The following is a 17,936-nucleotide window of genomic DNA, read 5'->3' on the forward strand; positions in this document are numbered from 1 at the left end:
GTGATCATAATCATGATTATGATGATAAGTTGTATGGTGAGAAAATGTACCTGTTAGGCCTATGTTGAGGAAATGTCTTACGGACATAGACCCCTCTTATCAGGATGTGGATTAACCATCACAGCTCACATAGAGGAAACTGCAACTCTGTCTCCATTTTAATGTAATACTGAAGATAATCAAGATACTTGATCTCAGTATATTGGATATATTGAAGATTTTTTTTCTTGTTGGAGGTGGAGATTTAAGATTGATGTTCATCCCTCCAGAAGAGTCATTTTTTGCTCTGTTTTGTTGACGACTCTCTCCATGTGCTTGAGTCCAAGATGGATTGAGTAATGTGAAATATACTTTCTTAATTTGTTGTCACATGATTACTTTTGTTTCTGATGACCTAGATAAATGGGGTGGCTCATTTTACCCTGTTCTCCCCTAAGTGGATTTTGTATCAAACAAGTGGATATTGTAGTCAAAAAAATTAATATGTTGTCAATGAACATGTTAAGTATCGACATTCTGCGACTTGGTAAATGTGTCAAAACTTCAAATTGTGGTTTTACAAGTTGTCGTGTTATGTGCTGTTATGTATTTCTTGGTCGTGTGCAGTGACTTTCTGGAGTCTTGTTGGAGGTGCTGGTAGGTGGATTTCTTTTACCTTTGGACAGAGCCAGGCTAGCTGTTTCCCTCTGTTTCCAGGGTTTGTACTTAGATAAGCGGTAACTTCATATTTAGCATATAGACATGAAAGTGGCAAAATTCTTGGCAAGAAAGTAAATAAGTGTATATCTTAAATGTTGAACAATTTCTTAAAAAAAAGAGCCATCACAAGAATTAACCTGCTATCTTCAATTACACTTTATTGAAAAAAAGGAATAAAATAATGCTTCAAAGTTCTAGGCACAAGTTATCATGTTATGGGAATAGTTAATTAGCGAGCTTTAGAAGTACTGGTACACAAATTTTGTTACCTTTGGACAGAACCACACTAGCTGTTTCCCCCTATTTTCAGTCTTTGTTCTAAACTAAGCTAACCAGCTGCTTGCTCCAACTACAGATTTATCCTACAGACATGAGCATGTTATCAATCTTCTCATCTAACTCCCACCATGAAAGCAAGCATATTTCCCAAAATGTCAAACTATTCATATAAAGATTCATAAGATTGATATGGATCCATTGGGAAATTTATGCCATCTCATGAAAATAGATTGTCCCTTGTCTACTGTTCTCTTGCAAGATCCACATCCTCTTTTTTCTTCCAGAAGGCATCCAAAGAAAAGTAGTACAACAGTGGATCCAGACAGCAGTTCACAGAAGCAAGACATACCAAAGGCGTAATCTCATGTCTCTTAATTGTAAGCACACCAACCGACACAGGTAAGAAACATATGGTGAACATCACCAAGTTCATGGCAAAAATCAGCATGACATTCACCTTGTTGTTGACCTTTGCAGAGTCATTGAGACGTCTGTGTAGACTGCAAGACACCAAAGCAGTGGACACAAGATTGACTGTCAGCAGGGTGACCACTAGCACAAGATGAAGATAAGACATTGCTGATTGAGGCCACTGCTGCTCATTAAATTCAAAACAGATAGATTCATTGACACTTTTTAAGTTTTTTGCAAGCTCCAGTCCCTCTGGTATGTTCACCACGAGCACAAACAGCCAAACAAGAGCAACAGATTTCCAGGCGTTGGAAGCAGTTCGCCGATGGCGTGACCTCAGAGGATAAACCACAGCCAGCAGCCGATCCACGCTGATGAAGGTGATGAAGATGGAGCTCGAGCGGATGTTGTTGAGAAAGAACATTGTGATATATATGCATGCCTTTGAGCTCAGAGGCCAGGTTCCTGTGGCGTAGTAATAGACCCTCATGGGCAAGGAGATGACCAGCAGCAGGTCTGAGATCGCCAGGTTGACCATGAAGATGGCATTGGAGGATTTGAGGCTGTGGCGGCAAAGCAGAATCCACATTGACACAGCTTTGAGAGGCAAACCCAGCACCATAACAGATCCAAACACCACAGCATAAGCCAGATTTGGCTCAGGTCTATAATCCACACTGTTGTTCATGTCTACCTGATGAGAAAAACAATGTTTGTGTGTGCTTTATTGAACACTGCAGCCAAACACAACACATTAGTTCCTCCCTCTGCCCTTTTTCTGGGTGAAGTAGGCTGTTGAGAAATTCAACAGGAAAGCTGTGTGACTCAACTCAGGAACTGTGATCATAATCATGATTATGATGATAAGTTGTATGGTGAGAAAATGTACCTGTTAGGCCTATGTTGAGGAAATGTCTTACGGACATAGACCCCTCTTATCAGGATGTGGATTAACCATCACAGCTCACATAGAGGAAACTGCAACTCTGTCTCCATTTTAATGTAATACTGAAGATAATCAAGATACTTGATCTCAGTATATTGGATATATTGAAGATTTTTTTTCTTGTTGGAGGTGGAGATTTAAGATTGATGTTCATCCCTCCAGAAGAGTCATTTTTTGCTCTGTTTTGTTGACGACTCTCTCCATGTGCTTGAGTCCAAGATGGATTGAGTAATGTGAAATATACTTTCTTAATTTGTTGTCACATGATTACTTTTGTTTCTGATGACCTAGATAAATGGGGTGGCTCATTTTACCCTGTTCTCCCCTAAGTGGATTTTGTATCAAACAAGTGGATATTGTAGTCAAAAAAATTAATATGTTGTCAATGAACATGTTAAGTATCGACATTCTGCGACTTGGTAAATGTGTCAAAACTTCAAATTGTGGTTTTACAAGTTGTCGTGTTATGTGCTGTTATGTATTTCTTGGTCGTGTGCAGTGACTTTCTGGAGTCTTGTTGGAGGTGCTGGTAGGTGGATTTCTTTTACCTTTGGACAGAGCCAGGCTAGCTGTTTCCCTCTGTTTCCAGGGTTTGTACTTAGATAAGCGGTAACTTCATATTTAGCATATAGACATGAAAGTGGCAAAATTCTTGGCAAGAAAGTAAATAAGTGTATATCTTAAATGTTGAACAATTTCTTAAAAAAAAGAGCCATCACAAGAATTAACCTGCTATCTTCAATTACACTTTATTGAAAAAAAGGAATAAAATAATGCTTCAAAGTTCTAGGCACAAGTTATCATGTTATGGGAATAGTTAATTAGCGAGCTTTAGAAGTACTGGTACACAAATTTTGTTACCTTTGGACAGAACCACACTAGCTGTTTCCCCCTATTTTCAGTCTTTGTTCTAAACTAAGCTAACCAGCTGCTTGCTCCAACTACAGATTTATCCTACAGACATGAGCATGTTATCAATCTTCTCATCTAACTCCCACCATGAAAGCAAGCATATTTCCCAAAATGTCAAACTATTCATATAAAGATTCATAAGATTGATATGGATCCATTGGGAAATTAATGCCATCTCATGAAAATAGATTGTCCCTTGTCTACTGTTCTCTTGCAAGATCCACATCCTCTTTTTTCTTCCAGAAGGCATCCAAAGAAAAGTAGTACAACAGTGGATCCAGACAGCAGTTCACAGAAGCAAGACATACCAAAGGCGTAATCTCATGTGTCTCAAGTATAAGTAAACCAACCGATACAGGCAAGAAACATATGGTGAACATCACCAAGTTCATGGCAAAAATCAGCATGACATTCACCTTGTTGTTGACCTTTGCAGAGTCATTGAGACGTCTGTGTAGAGTGCAAGACACCAAAGCAGTGGACACAAGGTTGACTGTCAGCAGGCTGACCAGTAGCACAAGATGAAGATAAGCCTGTGCTGATTGCATCCTATGAATTTTAAAACAGATAGATTCATTGACACGTTTCAAGTTTCCTGCAAGGACCAATCCTTCTGGTATGTTCACCACGAGCACAAACAGCCAAACAAGAGCAACAGATTTCCAGGCGTTGGAAGCAGTTCGCAGATGGCGTGACCTCAGAGGATAAACCACAGCCAGCAGCCGATCCACGCTGATGAGGGTGATGAAGATGGAGCTCGAGCGGATGTTGTTGCGAAAGAGCATTGTGATATATATGCATGCCTTTGAGCTCAGAGGCCAGGTTCCTGTGGTGTAAAAGTAGACCCTCATGGGCAAGGAGATGACTAGCAGCAGGTCTGAGATCGCCAGGTTGACCATGAAGATGGCATTGGAGGATTTGAGGCTGTGGCGGCGAAGCAGAATCCACAGTGACACAGCATTGAGAGGCAAACCCAGCACCATAACAGATCCAAACACCACAGCATAAGCCTGATTTGGCTCAGGTCTATAATCCACACTGTTGTTCATGTCTACCTGATGAGAAAAACAATGTTTGTGTGTGCTTTATTGAACACTGCAGCCAAACACGACACATTAGTTCCTCCCTCTGCTCTTTATCTGGGTGAAGTAGGCTGGTGAGAAATGTAACAAGAAAGCTGTGTGACTCAACTCAGGAACTGTGATCATAATCATGATTATGATGATAAGTTGTATGGTGAGAAAATGTACCTGTTAGGCCTATGTTGAGGAAATGTCTTACGGACATAGACCCCTCTTATCAGGATGTGGATTAGCCATCACAGCTCACATAGAGGAAACAGCATATGTGCCTCCATTTTAATGTAATACTGATGATAATCAAGATACTTGATCTCAGTATATTGTATATATTGTTTCTATTCATTATAAAGGAACAGTTCTACAAAATATGCTTATTCACTTGTCTCTTGCAGAGACATCACTGACTGTGCGCTAATTATGAAGCTAGAGTCAGTGGTCAGTTAGCGTCACTTTTGCTGAGGAATGCTTAGGGCTGAAATGTGTCCGTTTTTTAGCTGCTGTGCATCATTAAAGAAGTGATGTAGACTTATATGTGAGTGCTGACGACTCCTTTTGTTATTTTTGTGGTGGGCATCCATTTCTCTGTAAAGACTGTGGGTTGAGTACGCCAGTTCTGTTGTTTAAGTGTAAAGACAAAACAGCACAATCTTGTCTCCAAGAAATTACCTCCATATACTATTAATTTGTTTTGCCAATAACATGTTGAAGGGAAGCATTAATTGCTACCTGGATTATGTTTATTTGCAATGTTTTTTCAGTATATGAGTTTGTCACCAGATACTGCTGCTTGCATCCTGAGCCCTGTGTGTGGTTAGGTTTAGGCACTAACGTTTGAGGTAAAGTTTTTGGTTTCAGTTAAATGTTTATATGGTAAACATGTCACATCCTGTGCTTCAGGTCACGCTTGAATAATTCAATATTTAACCACAACCACAATCTTTCCCTAACCTTTACCAAGCTCTTTGAGTGCTTAAACATGACCATAAAAAGTTCAATAATGCTGTAGGAATACATAGATTAACAATGTTTTATCATTATGTTGATCAAAAAAAATCAATCCAATAGTATTATGTTGTTTTAAAACAGTTGTAGTTGTTGTAAAACTATCAAACTATGCCTTCAGATAAGATCAAGATAACTTGTTGATTCCTGCTGGGGAAATTTGATGTTATAGCAAGAGATGTTTATTATTCAGTGTTGATATATAACATAAGTGAGATATGAAAAAGAGTTTACCATAATCCTATTTTTCTGCTCTAACAATTGATTGTCTCAAAATATTATAGGAAAATAAGACCTTTATTACATTTTAAGCATTTAGTCAATACTATTACACAGTAAGTGTTGCTGTGTGTGTGTGTGTGTGTGTGTGTGTGTGTGTGTGTGTGTGTGTTGCATGACAGTCCTTCTCACTGCTTATACACACTGATGCAGCACAGGAGGAAGAAAAGACAAAATCTGCTCCTGTAACTTAACCACACCAAAAAAGCCATTACAAGGCAGAGATCTCATTACATCACCAAGCTGACGCTCTTTTCTGCTGAGCAGTGTATATATGGTAGACACACACACACACACACACACACACACTGTTCTCATGATGTGCCAAACGCAAAGCATAATAATGCACAGGTCATTTTTCAGGGATCACCTCATTATGCAGCCTCTTCCAGGCAGTATATAGAGAACAGAGGAGTGGTGGAGGTCTTGGATATGCATAAATTTGACCTTGAAGTCTTCTTATTTAGTGGTAAAGATGCTTTTGTCACCAACATGCTTTCTCATCTTTCTGGTCGTCTTGAACTTTGTTGACACTGGTGAGTTGATGAATGCTCCGCTGAAAACAATAGTGACTTTTACTTCTTGATTTCTGTTTGGTTTTATCCATTGTCCTGAAATTGATAACTTCAGAGCTTTTTAACAATCAAAATTAAAAGAAAAATGCAGGACTTGCCAAGGTGCTTGGAAACTTGAACTGGTAGCACAAAAAAGCTGAGGTGAAATCCTTTGCTCATCATTTCAGGCAGATTTATTTTTCAATGTTTGCAGTTGTCAAATTTGAACTGGAAGCAAAAACAAAACAGATGCTGGTGGTGACAGCGAATCTCTTGGGAAAATAATGTTGGATGTTGAGTGTTCCTGAAATAGATGATAGATTTCAAAGGTCTAGTTTTCAGTATTTTGTCAGATGACACAAACATCAACCCCTGTGTAAATATAAAAAATATGGTTCAGCTGTTTTTATCTATTTATTGAGCCACATAGGAGTCTTCTTATAGAGCTTCTTAGCTCTGGTATTGCATGGAGGCCAGCAGGTTTGCTGTTAATGGTTCACATCACAGAGGACTCAGCCATATTTCTACGAATATATTTCTATTTTTCAATGGCAGGCCAGGTTCTGAGGAAGATCAAGAAGAGTGTGCGTAATCTCCAGCTGCAGAAAGCCAAGCAGCATCTACTGACGGAGACAGGCAGCAGTCACCAGCCTCTCCAACATGTAAGGGAGGGCAGGATTCACCAGCAGCTGAACCACTTCAACCGACAGGATGTTAGCACCTTCCCTCAGGTAGATGAAATAATGCTTTAAACATTTATGTTTCAATTCTTGGCGTTGACCTATCCAGTGCAAGTGTGTGACGCAGATTATTACATGATAACGGCCTGATGTTTGTGAGATAAAGAGCATTTGTACTCTTGAATTTGAAAAGTTTTGGTTATACTAAAAGTTAAGTTACATCTGAACCCCTCTCTGTGATTTCATAACCTACAAAAGGCAACATTTTATTTAAAGCATTTTAAGGCATCAAGTAACATGCTATTTCTGAGGATCTTTCAATATTTTCCTAATACAGTTAAACTGATAAAAAAAAAAAAACAGCCTATCAGCTTTAAACAAAACCAAAAATGGAGCTGCAGCAAAAATAATTCTCTTGTTCCACTAAACTGTGCTGCTGTAGGTTTGTCCTGTTTGCTCAATTTGATTTCTGGAGTTTGCAATGATCCCAGGTGGAACATTTTCCCTGCAGAAAAGAGCTTAACTGAGAAAAATCCAACAGCAGCTCTTAAGTAGCAGTGAATGTGCTTCATCCAGAGAAATCTAAACTAGTTGAACCTTTTCACCTCCCCAGCTCCAGCAGACACTGACAAGATGACGTTTCCTGACAGCATGTATTGAAATGTTTTACTTCATTTAGCTCTCGCTCCATTAGATGCTGCCAATGTGCAAATTTGTCCATTGCAGTGTTAAATAAAGGATTACTCACACTGAGCCTATGAATGTGCGCTGCTGTTGGTTTGTGTGAATGTGAATAAAACCTTTCATTCTTTTCTTTTTTCTATTTTTCTTCCTCTCATTCTTTCTGTCTGTCTTTCTTCCAGAGGTTCTTTGTGAACGAGGCGTACTGGCAGCGTCCTGATGGTCCAGTGTTTCTCTTCATCGGAGGAGAAGGGCCCATCTTTGAGTTCGATGTTCTGGCAGGTGCAGTAGGATGCAGCACATAAAACACATTTTCAAACAGCAGATTGGTCAAACAGATGAGATACAGAAATCCCTGAATCAGGACTAGAAATCGACCTGGCTGACACACACTCAGGGTTTGGATGCGAAAGTGGAAATAAGATAAGTGAAGCATCATACCGTGTGTTAGTAAGATGACTCTCATCTGCAAGCATATTTTTTCATCTTTCCTGCTGCTTTCCTGCTCTAAACTTTGATCTCTCATAACACATATTCTCTCACACCGTCTGCATCATCCTCACATTCATTTCTTTGTATGTTTCCATCACTTTTCCATCATTTTAAATAAGAATATTGTCAGACCTCTTGGGAAAATATAGAAAATTTCTAGCCTGGTTGTGAGGGAAAATCATATTGTTGTCCATCATCACTCCATCAAACATTTTTGCCTTCTTTAAAAATTGCATTCACTTTTAATCCCCTCATATACTGTAGTCACACTTAAACCTTGCTGCATACTGAATCTTATCTGCTTTAACCATGTTTTCCCAGGTCACCATGTTGACATGGCTGAAGAGCACGGGGCTCTGCTATTGGCTCTAGAGCACCGTTTCTATGGTGACAGCATCAACCCTGATGGCCTCAAAACGGAGAGCCTGGCAGACCTTAGCAGCCAGCAGGCGTTAGTGTTGGCTCTCTACAAGTGTGTGTGTGTGTGTGTGTGTGTGTGTGTTTGTGTGTACATCTATGGTTGTAAATATGTCTTTCAGTCAGATTACTCACTTTCCCTCCCTCATTGCTATTTATATGTGTATGAGAGAGAGAGAATGAGTATATTTGTGTTTGAGTATTTGGTCTTTACACACTTGACATCTTGTGACCGGTCACCGTCATTTAAAATAATGATCAAACACTTGTAACAGAGGTTTCCCAACATACTGTGCATTATAGACAACACCCAACTAATCAGATTCAAGTATATTTAACGGCCTTGCCTCTGCACATTTCATAGTAACGGTGCTATAAGCTACTTTGAAGAAAAAAATCATAAAAAACTGGAACATTTTCTGTCCCAGGATACCAAAATACATTTTCCAGGACAGTCGGTCAAAAACAAGGACATTCAAGGTAAAACCAGGACATGTGTCAACCTTATTAAATACTGTATGTGAATCTGTCTCTGACACTGTCTCTTTCTCCTCAGTCATTCATTTTCTATGTGTATATACTTTACATAAATGTCTGAAAGCTAGTGTTTTTACATGTAATTTCCATTTATGACTCTTTTTTTCTCTATGTCGCCATCTCCGTTTGTCTGTATAACTGTGCATGAATGTATATAAATGAATGAATATTTATTTTATTCGTCATACACCCAAAGGTGCCCAGCCCTCATTGGCTTACAAGGTACCTACAGAGTCAAGAGGGACACAACAAAAAGAAAACAAGCCAATACCTCATAGTGTATACATATGTGTCAAACGCACATATCAAACACACTTGTATGGAATAGAACTTAACAAATTAAACATACAATTCTTTGTACGTTGATGATAAGCATCCAACAAAAACTGAGCTAAGTCAAACACATTATAAGTAAACATGTACTGTAATATACATTCATCTGTGTCAAGAGTTTGTGTTAAAAACATTACACTTTTGTGTTTCTTCCTTCTTGCTCCAGGGTAGCAGACTTGGCTGTATTCCATGACTACATCAGCCAAAGCTTCAATCTGAGCCACAGGAACACCTGGATCAGCTTCGGAGGCTCCTACTCTGGAGCTCTGTCCGCCTGGTTCAGAGGAAAGGTGAAAGCTCCTCACTTAAAATATGTCACCTAACAAACATTAAGTTTTAACAATCATTTTTAAGAGATTATGCGGTTTTAAGAATGAATGAATCTTTGAACATAAAAACAGCACTGATTTATGTCAGACAGTGTGTTTACAGAGATTTTCTATTGGTTCTTTGTCATTTTACAAAAACATATCAAACCCAAATCTTTGTTTTGAAATCCACTGATAACTCAGTGTTGCTAGAGAATTGTGGGACTGCAGTATTTCCTTTTCTGTCATAAAGGCTCTTTTGTTCATACCCTAACAGAGATAAGAAAGGACAAACTGAGGCTCCTTTCTTATCATTTAGTGAATCTACAACCATCCATCATGTCTGCCATTAAGATACTTCCAGGTCCACAAACTAAAAAAATACGTTTAATTTATTGCTAAGACATTATAGGATGTCTGGCTTTGATTCATAGTCCCTGAAGTGATCCTAAGTGTGAAGGTTTAAACATTTTCCAGCAAATGAGACAAACAGTTGATTCAGGACCCTTCTGGGGATGCAGATGACTTATAGTCTACCCTGTTTGTTCAGATTTAAAGGATGAGGCAGGTGTTATTCTATATTTTTCTATTTCAAATCCCATGAAAAGACCACAACCAGCAGCATGTTTGTCTGTCTCAATGTTCCTTTCTGTAGGCTTTTGTTCCTAAATAAGATGAAAATCTTCAGCGTTTGTCGCAAATATATACTTTCATATTTTGAAAAGGCTAAATAATTTCCTAAAACAGCAGAGTATTGTAGTTTGTGACAAATGTTACTCAAACTGGAGTAAATAGTTTATTTGTTAGGGGTTATTTTTGCTGATTTGGTACTCAGGTGAGTATTTTCGGCAGCAGAATGGTATAGGTGGGATCAGCTTAAAATAAACTGGTGCCCATTTTCATGTGCCAGTGCAACAGGGTGGCTTACTGTGAAAAATATAGAATATTACCAGTCTTGTCTTTTAATAATGCACATCTCATGTATGACTGCTTTAAAAAAAAGGGGCCTAAAACCCAGTTTTGTATCGAATCCCCTACTTTGTCAAAGGTACTAAATGCCTTCTCTTTTCTGGATTTGACACACAAGTCACAACACATTTGACCTTATATGAATGTAACTAACTATGTATTAATTCATCTTTAGCTCTTGTCATTCATCTATCTATGTCATTCTTGTATCCTTGTGCAGTTTCCCCATCTGGTGTATGGAGCTGTGGCCTCCTCTGCTCCTGTCAAGGCAAAGTTGGACTTCTCGGCCTACAACAATGTAAACTGGCATAATCCATTATCACAATATCAGCATAATAATAATAATTAAGTCTAAAAATGATCAGAATTAGTCTTATAAACCCAACATATATGATATTTGACTAATCATAAAACCCCTTCTCAAGGTCATTAAAACACCCCTAAATTGCTAGAAATATTACTGATAACATCAGTGGTAGCTATGGCCCTGCATATTATATATACACAATTGTTAATTTACCGTGTTTACACAAGTGCTACATGTTTCCTTTAAATAACCATAATTCTCTCTCACACATCTCTTATTACTTCTGTTTCAGATCGTGGGTTTGAGTCTGATGAATGAGGCGGTTGGTGGCTCAGTAAAGGTGTGAAGGCAGCCACTTGTCTGTGAATTATCTGAAAGACATGATGTCTGTCACATTTTAAATTCACCCTCATCCTCTTCCTGCAGTGTCTGGCTGCCGTGCGGAAAGCCTTTGCTGCTGTAGAAGCAGCGCTGATGGGCGGTAATACCAGCCAGGTGGCCGAGGACTTTGGCTGCTGTCAGATCGCCAAGGATCCTGATGATCAGGTGACGGCTTTGGTTTTTATGTTTTAGAGGAGAGGTGGATATTAGGCTTGAGCATCATCTGTAGCATCTCTTTATAGGGCAGATCTTCCCTATTTTACATTATTTTATTTTTGGAGGTTTTTAGATATAATTTTTGAGTGGACAATAACTCTTATACACTTTCACTCAAGATTGAGCTCATGCAAAGCTTGGCTGACATCTTCATGGGAACGGTGCAGTACAACGAGGAAGGTGTGCTCATGTCTATTCATGAGGTCTGTGATGTTATGACCAATAGGAGTGAGGCATATGAGGAAGAGATGGAGGCTTACAACCGCCTTGTTAAACTCGCACAGGTATGGTAGACACACTTCCTCAGACAGTTTTCCATTTCTGGTGCACATGATGCACAGTTTACATCCACCAGATGTCGCTGTTGAGCTATATATATATATTCCTCATAGAGTGAGAGACAGACTTCTGGACGCCCTGGATGTTAAATTGAAAAGGTGCAAGTCAAGGAAGTGTTTTCTATGTTTTGTGCATGTGTGTGTGTGTGTGTGTGTGTGTGTGTGTGTGTGTGTGTGTGTGTGTGTGTGTGTGTGTGTGTGTGTGTGTCTGTTTGTGTGTGTGTGTGTGTGTGCTCTCCAGATCTACCTTTCCACCAGTGAGGAACCCTGTCTGGATGTGTCTTATGAGAAGACAGTGAAGCATCTGATGGACACGTCACTTCAATCAGGCAGGAAAACAGAGAGACAGTGGATGTACCAGACCTGCACCGAGTTTGGCTTCTGTAGGACACACACACACACACACACACACGCACACATATACAAACAGAGATACACACACAGTCAGCTATCATTATTATCATATCCTGAACCTCTTCCATGTGTGTGTGCGTGTGTGCATAGACCAGACTTGTGAGGATGCCACCTGTCCATTCTCTGGGATGGTGACGCTGCAGAGAGAAACTAGGCTCTGTCCTGTGCTGTTTGGCATTTCCCAGCATTCCCTGCCTAGACGCATCGCCTTCACAAACACTTGCTATGGAGGAGACAACCCACACACACACAGGGTGCTCTACGTCAATGGTGAGACTAGGTTTCACCATCCGAGAATTGTTACTTTTTGGCAAATGACTGAACCTAAGGAATAAAGTTAAGTAAAATGGGTATATATGTTAAAATGTATGGTAGGTGTCCAAGTCATCTAAGTTAAAGAGTGCCTCTTGTTCCCTGATGGTAACAAGATATCCCTGATAGGATAATAGTAGTGCAGGATTTTATTGACTCACTGAAAAATCTCTGTCATTGTTGCCACAGGTGGAATAGACCCCTGGCAGGAGCTGTCAGTTGTCCAGGAGAGGACTGAGGAAGCAGAGGAGGCCCAGACTGTCTTCATTAAGGACACTGCTCATTGTGCTGACATGACCAGTAGAAGAATTACAGACCGCGTCTCACTCAAGAAGGCCAAACAGGTATGTATGCTTCAATGACATGTCATTATGTACTGCATAACAAAGATGTAGATCATAAAGTCCAAAAGGTTTGTCCAAAATCCCTAAGCACCAAGTCCACTTGCTGCATAGGTACATACAGTAACAATACAAATACTGTAACATTTCTTTTTGTTGTTGCAACATAAAAGAAAATTGAAGTATATATATTTAGTGATCTTTAACGCATTGTTTTCCCATTTTTTCACCTCTCAGGAGATTGAGAAGCATGTGGCCAGCTGGCTGAAGACGGCTGCCGAGGAGAAGATGGAGAAAAGAACAGTGTGATCAGGTGATTACCTGATGAGCTCTTATCACTCCTCACTAAAACTGATAAGACTCCATTTCCTCCCTAAGCTCCTCCTGTTTACCACCCCTCACTATCTGTGTTCGACCATCTCATACCACGGCACACTCAACCTGTGAATGTCTTGTATCATTTTTTAGGATATCTTGTTATATATGATTGACGTTTTTGCATTTACCAATATTCTGGGAAAGCTGAAAGAGTTTCCTATGTGCTGCTATTTCTTTGCTATCTGCTTTTCTTTTTTTTTTTTGACCTCCTTAGATTGGAAGTTTGCAGGGATTTTTAGGGTTTACACCTTTCGAGTTTAACAGATTTGTTAGTGTGCTTCACCCTATGATCTGATGGCTGCTTTTGTGTGCCACCATTAAAATATAATCTTATGGTTTGGCTGTGGTTTTTATAATGTTCATCAGTCATCATGACCTCTTTGTACCACTAGGGTGTGATATTGCTGCATATATGCCAAACAGGTCTCTTGCGCTTCATATCAAAGTACAAAGATGTACTGTATATCTGAGCAAACTCCATCTGCTGAGGCCACCAGATATGGCTGAAAGGTCCTGAAAATCTCTAGTAAGTGGACCTTGTGCTAAGAATTTTATTCAAGCTACTATGTCCAAGGTCAATAATGAACTTTCAAGCAACTAAGTGTTTATTAATGTATTTGGTAACAACTAGAAGTCCTCCTGTGAGCACCTATAAGTGGAGGCTAGCAGATAATGAATGATGATATAGTAAAACACAATTGTAATGATACAAAAATGTCTTCATAGGAGATATTAGAACTGCTGACAAATACTGTACATTGACAAATACTTGTCCTTATAAATGTCCTTTTATCTGCTTACATTATAGTGTGTTATAAACCATTTATTAAATACTTGTATACTGCTTATAAATGCTAAATAGGCATATTTAAAGCAAAGTCTAGAATAGTTTACCATACTGTATATACATTATTTACATAACGTATACTGGTAATAGCTTTGGATTTTGATGAAAGGCAGCAAGTTCCTTTGATCAGGTAAAGAAACATTTATTGCAGATATATTTCTATCAATTGGTGATTTATTTGGGGAAATTGAATATGTCATCTGTGGATGTGAGATAGTTATGTTGTTGTGAAATCATGAAGAGTTACCGAGAGAAAGGAAAGGTGAAGAAGCACCAGTTGTCCTAAAGCCATCTGTTTCCATATGTGTGTGTGTGTGTGTGTGTGTGTGTGTGTGTGTGTGTGTGTGTGACAGAGAGAGAGAGAGAGAGAGAGAGAGAGAGAGAGAGAGAGAGAGAGAGAGACCCTCTCAGTAGGGGGGTCAGAAGTGGGAGGTCATGACCCCGCTAACCCCGTGGGAGTGGAGATCATCAATCAACTAGAGGCTGGACAGAGCAGCAGGAGGGGACACACATGCGCACACACACACATTTACACACACACACACACACACACACACACATACACCTAGATACTCCTAGATACTGTAATACATACACTCTCACACATACCAGGAAAATGAATATTTTCTACTAAAATACATTAAAAGCTCATTTGAATGAAAGTAATGATGAATACAATAGAATAAAAAATGAATTTCATGTTTCCGGCCACACATAAACACACACATACAAACATATACTCAAATACATGCATAATGGCCTCTCATATATTTGCCATGTGTGTTTTTTGTTTGATAATATACACTCCAGGAATACTTTCTTATTCATTGAAAAGTCAGAGTGGGACAGATGGAAAGAAAGTAAATCTGAAGCACTTTTTCACTGCAGTACTTCCAGTTTATCCTGTTTCTAGCATCTCCCATCTTTTTTCGCTATTGCAAACAAGCACACCTACACTAACATGCGTACACACACTCCAAGAGCCACTATCAGGGTTATCAGCCAGCACTTGCAGAGCGACAGGGCATGCTTTTTCTCTCTTCACCATTCCCCCTCCTCCTTCTCCTCCTCCTCCAGCCTGTCCTGTTGATCAATGAGGAAGTTCTTGGGCCTCAACTATTAATCAGAGCCTATCGGCTATCTGTCTACTGAGCCAACCAATCACGGCCCTCAGACAGCTGGGCCATGAAAAATGTGGCCTGGTGGACGGGGAGGTTGGAGTGGAGGGGTGGCGGGGTCGTGGAGGAGAGGAGGGAGGTGAACGAGCACTCTATCAGATCCGAGTCAGGTCACGGCTGCACAACTGCACTTTATGCACTTTACAGTTGATTCTTAGCATCGTGATGACCACCACGCACACACACTCATGTTTCAATCACTTCAGAGGACATTACATTGACATACATTAATTTCTTGGAGACTTACTAACCTTAACCATAACCACTATGATCTCTACAACCCTAACTCTTATCCTAACCTACCATAATCCTAAACTTACCTTAACTTTAAACCAAATCTTCACCCTTAAATTAATGATTTACGTTGAGGCAACTTGCTTTTTGTCTCCATAAGGGAAGCGAGTCCCCACAACATGACTATGTAAACAGATTTACTTCCCCAAACATGAGGAATACCTGGACCACACACACGACTGAGTGCACAAGTGCATGAATGAATAAAGGAAGAAGACTCAATGAACACATTTTCTTCAAATCAAATTAAAGCTTTTTGCACAAATGTAGCAGCCTTTGCATCACCTCTGCACCTTCAGAATAAACCAGCTTCACCCTCCACTGTTAGAAACTGTCCTGCTTTCATTCGCTGGTGGTCAGAGAGACAGAAAGACACAAAAAGTTTAATGAACACAGTGTTTTTTATGGAGTCTTTGCAGCAGAAAGCATGACACCCCAGTGAAGACTGTTGATCTGTTGTCCAATAACGAGGCCCGTCCTCACGCCTCAAAGCTTCATCAACGCACTGCCATCTCTCTTCTGCATAATCACCATGCTCACACTCATCCATTCACATCTTATTGCCATGATTAGATTACATCTAATGCTATTACACCACTGCCCATCGCTCTCTCTCTCCTCCTCACTCCCACTCTCTCCCTGATCATGGATTTCTTGCAGATCTTATTAGTGTGTGATGCGGACCAGGTCTCCCACTTTGGATTTATGAACCCTCAGACTTCTCTCCTTTAATCTCTCTCCTCCTCCTCCTTTGCTCCCTTCCTGCATCTGTCCATCTATCATTCCCAGGGCTGGGCGGAAGAGTATTAATCCCTCCATCCCATCTCTCACTCCTCTGGACAGATGAGGAGGTGGAGAAGGAAGATGGGGATGGGAGAAAAAGGAGGAGGAGGAGGAGGAGGAGGAGGAGGGGTAGAGGGAAGGGGACATCAGATTACTTTTCATAATATTTCTGCAGCATTGTGGAAAAAATGGAGTGGCATTACAGGTAATGTATGCAGATTTACTCAATCATAGGTCACTGACGCCAGTGTCTTTGATGCCTTCAACAGGTATGAGGATGAGCTGAAGATGCTGCAGAGGTGCGTGTGCGTGGGTGGAGGGCAATAACTGCAGATGAGATGATAAACAACTTAGTGTAGGAGTGTGTGTGTGTTTATGTGCGTGTGTGTTTGCGGGTTGTTTGCATATTTATGGAGCAAGTGGTTGTGTGTATATTTGTAAAAGTGTTTATAATGGAGCTTGTGCAAAAATTTGTCCCCATGGAAATCGTGCATTTCTGCAAGAGGGCAACTCCATCTTATGTACCTGTTGATGCCTGTCACACACACACACACACACACACACACACACAAACACACACACATACACAATCCCAATCCAATAAACTCTGGGAAATCAATTGGAAACATCAGGACATTTAATGAATCCAGTCCTTGCAGGCCTTATTCTCCAAAAAGAAAAAAAGTGAAGGAACAAATTCAGTGCAAAGAAAAGAAATAAACCTTTGACCAGCAGTCAGAGTAAAGCCGACTCTCCTCCCCTCACACACATTCACCCTACTGCCCCCCCAACCCCCCCTCTCCATCCAAGCCTGTGCAGTGACAGGTAGATTAAGGGGCGTGATAGATGCCCCTCTCCGTATCTCCCTCTCTCCATCCTCCCCCCCACCCCCCTTTCCCTCCCCTCCATCCATCATGGCGGCTGGTGTAATTGCGGCTGCGTGGGGCTGGCAGAGGGAGCCTCCATCCATCTCCTTAACAACAAACAGTCACAAGGACGGATGGCGCTGAGCTCCCCAGTTAATCTCCATCTATAAGGGTGGAGGGGGGTGGGGGGTGGGGGGTGGAGAGGAAGAAAATAACAGAAGGGAGAAAGGTAGTGTTGGCTTACTATAAACAAAAGGAGATGCAGAGGGGAAGCTGGAAGCTGGAAGGGAGGATGGAAAGATAGTGGTGAGCTGAATGAAGTGAGAGTCCTTGCCCAAGCAGGTAGAAACAGCGGGGGAAATAAAGGAAGAAGAATGGCCCAGGTGGGGAGAGAAACTGGAGGAAAAGTTTGCAAACAGGCTGCAGAAGCAGGTCGATAAGGGTGGATTTGCTTGGCGAGCGTGCCAGAAGAAAGCAGGAGAGATGGAGGGAGGGAGGGAGGGAGAGGGAGAAAATTTATGTCTACACGGCCAGACGACCCAGAAACTGGAGAGGCACAGGCTCATAAAAATGCACTCTGCACCCCCTCCCCAACTACCCTTCACTTTTACCCCTCTGTGTTTCTTTCCCTCATCCTCTCTTTCACCCTTTACTTCCCTTCATCCCTCTGCTCCCTCGCTCTCTCATGCAGGCGGTGGAG

At 40.6% G+C, this 17,936-nt stretch overlaps 3 protein-coding genes across 3 annotated transcripts; 1 reads left to right on the forward strand and 2 right to left on the reverse strand.

Moving 5' to 3' along the window:
- Nucleotides 1-892: 892 nt before the first annotated feature.
- Nucleotides 893-2,155, reverse strand: LOC121899453 (lysophosphatidic acid receptor 4-like). The gene has a single exon (XM_042415295.1). The coding sequence runs from the start codon at nt 2,075-2,077 to the stop codon at nt 1,220-1,222; it is 858 nt and encodes a 285-aa protein (XP_042271229.1). The 5' UTR covers nt 2,078-2,155; the 3' UTR covers nt 893-1,219.
- Nucleotides 2,156-3,428: 1,273 nt separating this feature from the next.
- Nucleotides 3,429-4,559, reverse strand: LOC121899352 (lysophosphatidic acid receptor 6-like). Its single transcript, XM_042415108.1, has one exon. It carries the CDS (start codon nt 4,294-4,296, stop codon nt 3,448-3,450), a length of 849 nt encoding a protein of 282 aa, XP_042271042.1. The 5' UTR covers nt 4,297-4,559; the 3' UTR covers nt 3,429-3,447.
- A 1,199-nt stretch (nt 4,560-5,758) lies between these two features.
- LOC121899045 (thymus-specific serine protease) lies at nt 5,759-13,547 on the forward strand. Its single transcript, XM_042414607.1, has 13 exons — nt 5,759-6,146; nt 6,720-6,895; nt 7,708-7,807; nt 8,339-8,468; nt 9,471-9,594; nt 10,802-10,879; nt 11,181-11,228; nt 11,315-11,434; nt 11,605-11,769; nt 12,065-12,206; nt 12,328-12,507; nt 12,739-12,893; nt 13,128-13,547. Exons 1-13 carry the CDS (start codon nt 6,086-6,088, stop codon nt 13,197-13,199), a joined length of 1,551 nt encoding a protein of 516 aa, XP_042270541.1. The 5' UTR covers nt 5,759-6,085; the 3' UTR covers nt 13,200-13,547.
- The last annotated feature ends 4,389 nt before the right edge of the window (nt 13,548-17,936 follow it).

The sequence above is a fragment of the Thunnus maccoyii genome, chromosome 6, assembly GCF_910596095.1.
Source record: "Thunnus maccoyii chromosome 6, fThuMac1.1, whole genome shotgun sequence".
Lineage (NCBI taxonomy): Eukaryota > Metazoa > Chordata > Actinopteri > Scombriformes > Scombridae > Thunnus > Thunnus maccoyii.

Coding starts and splice junctions, on each gene's coding strand:
- LOC121899045 (XM_042414607.1), top strand. CDS start 6,086: ATGCTTTTGTCACCAACATGCTTTCTCATCTTTCTGGTCGTCTTGAAC. Junction 9,595..10,801: donor CCGCCTGGTTCAGAGGAAAG/GTGAAAGCTCCT, acceptor ATCCTTGTGCAG/TTTCCCCATCTGGTGTATGG. Junction 11,770..12,064: donor GCCTTGTTAAACTCGCACAG/GTATGGTAGACA, acceptor TGTGCTCTCCAG/ATCTACCTTTCCACCAGTGA.
- LOC121899453 (XM_042415295.1), bottom strand. CDS start 2,077: ATGAACAACAGTGTGGATTATAGACCTGAGCCAAATCTGGCTTATGCT.
- LOC121899352 (XM_042415108.1), bottom strand. CDS start 4,296: ATGAACAACAGTGTGGATTATAGACCTGAGCCAAATCAGGCTTATGCT.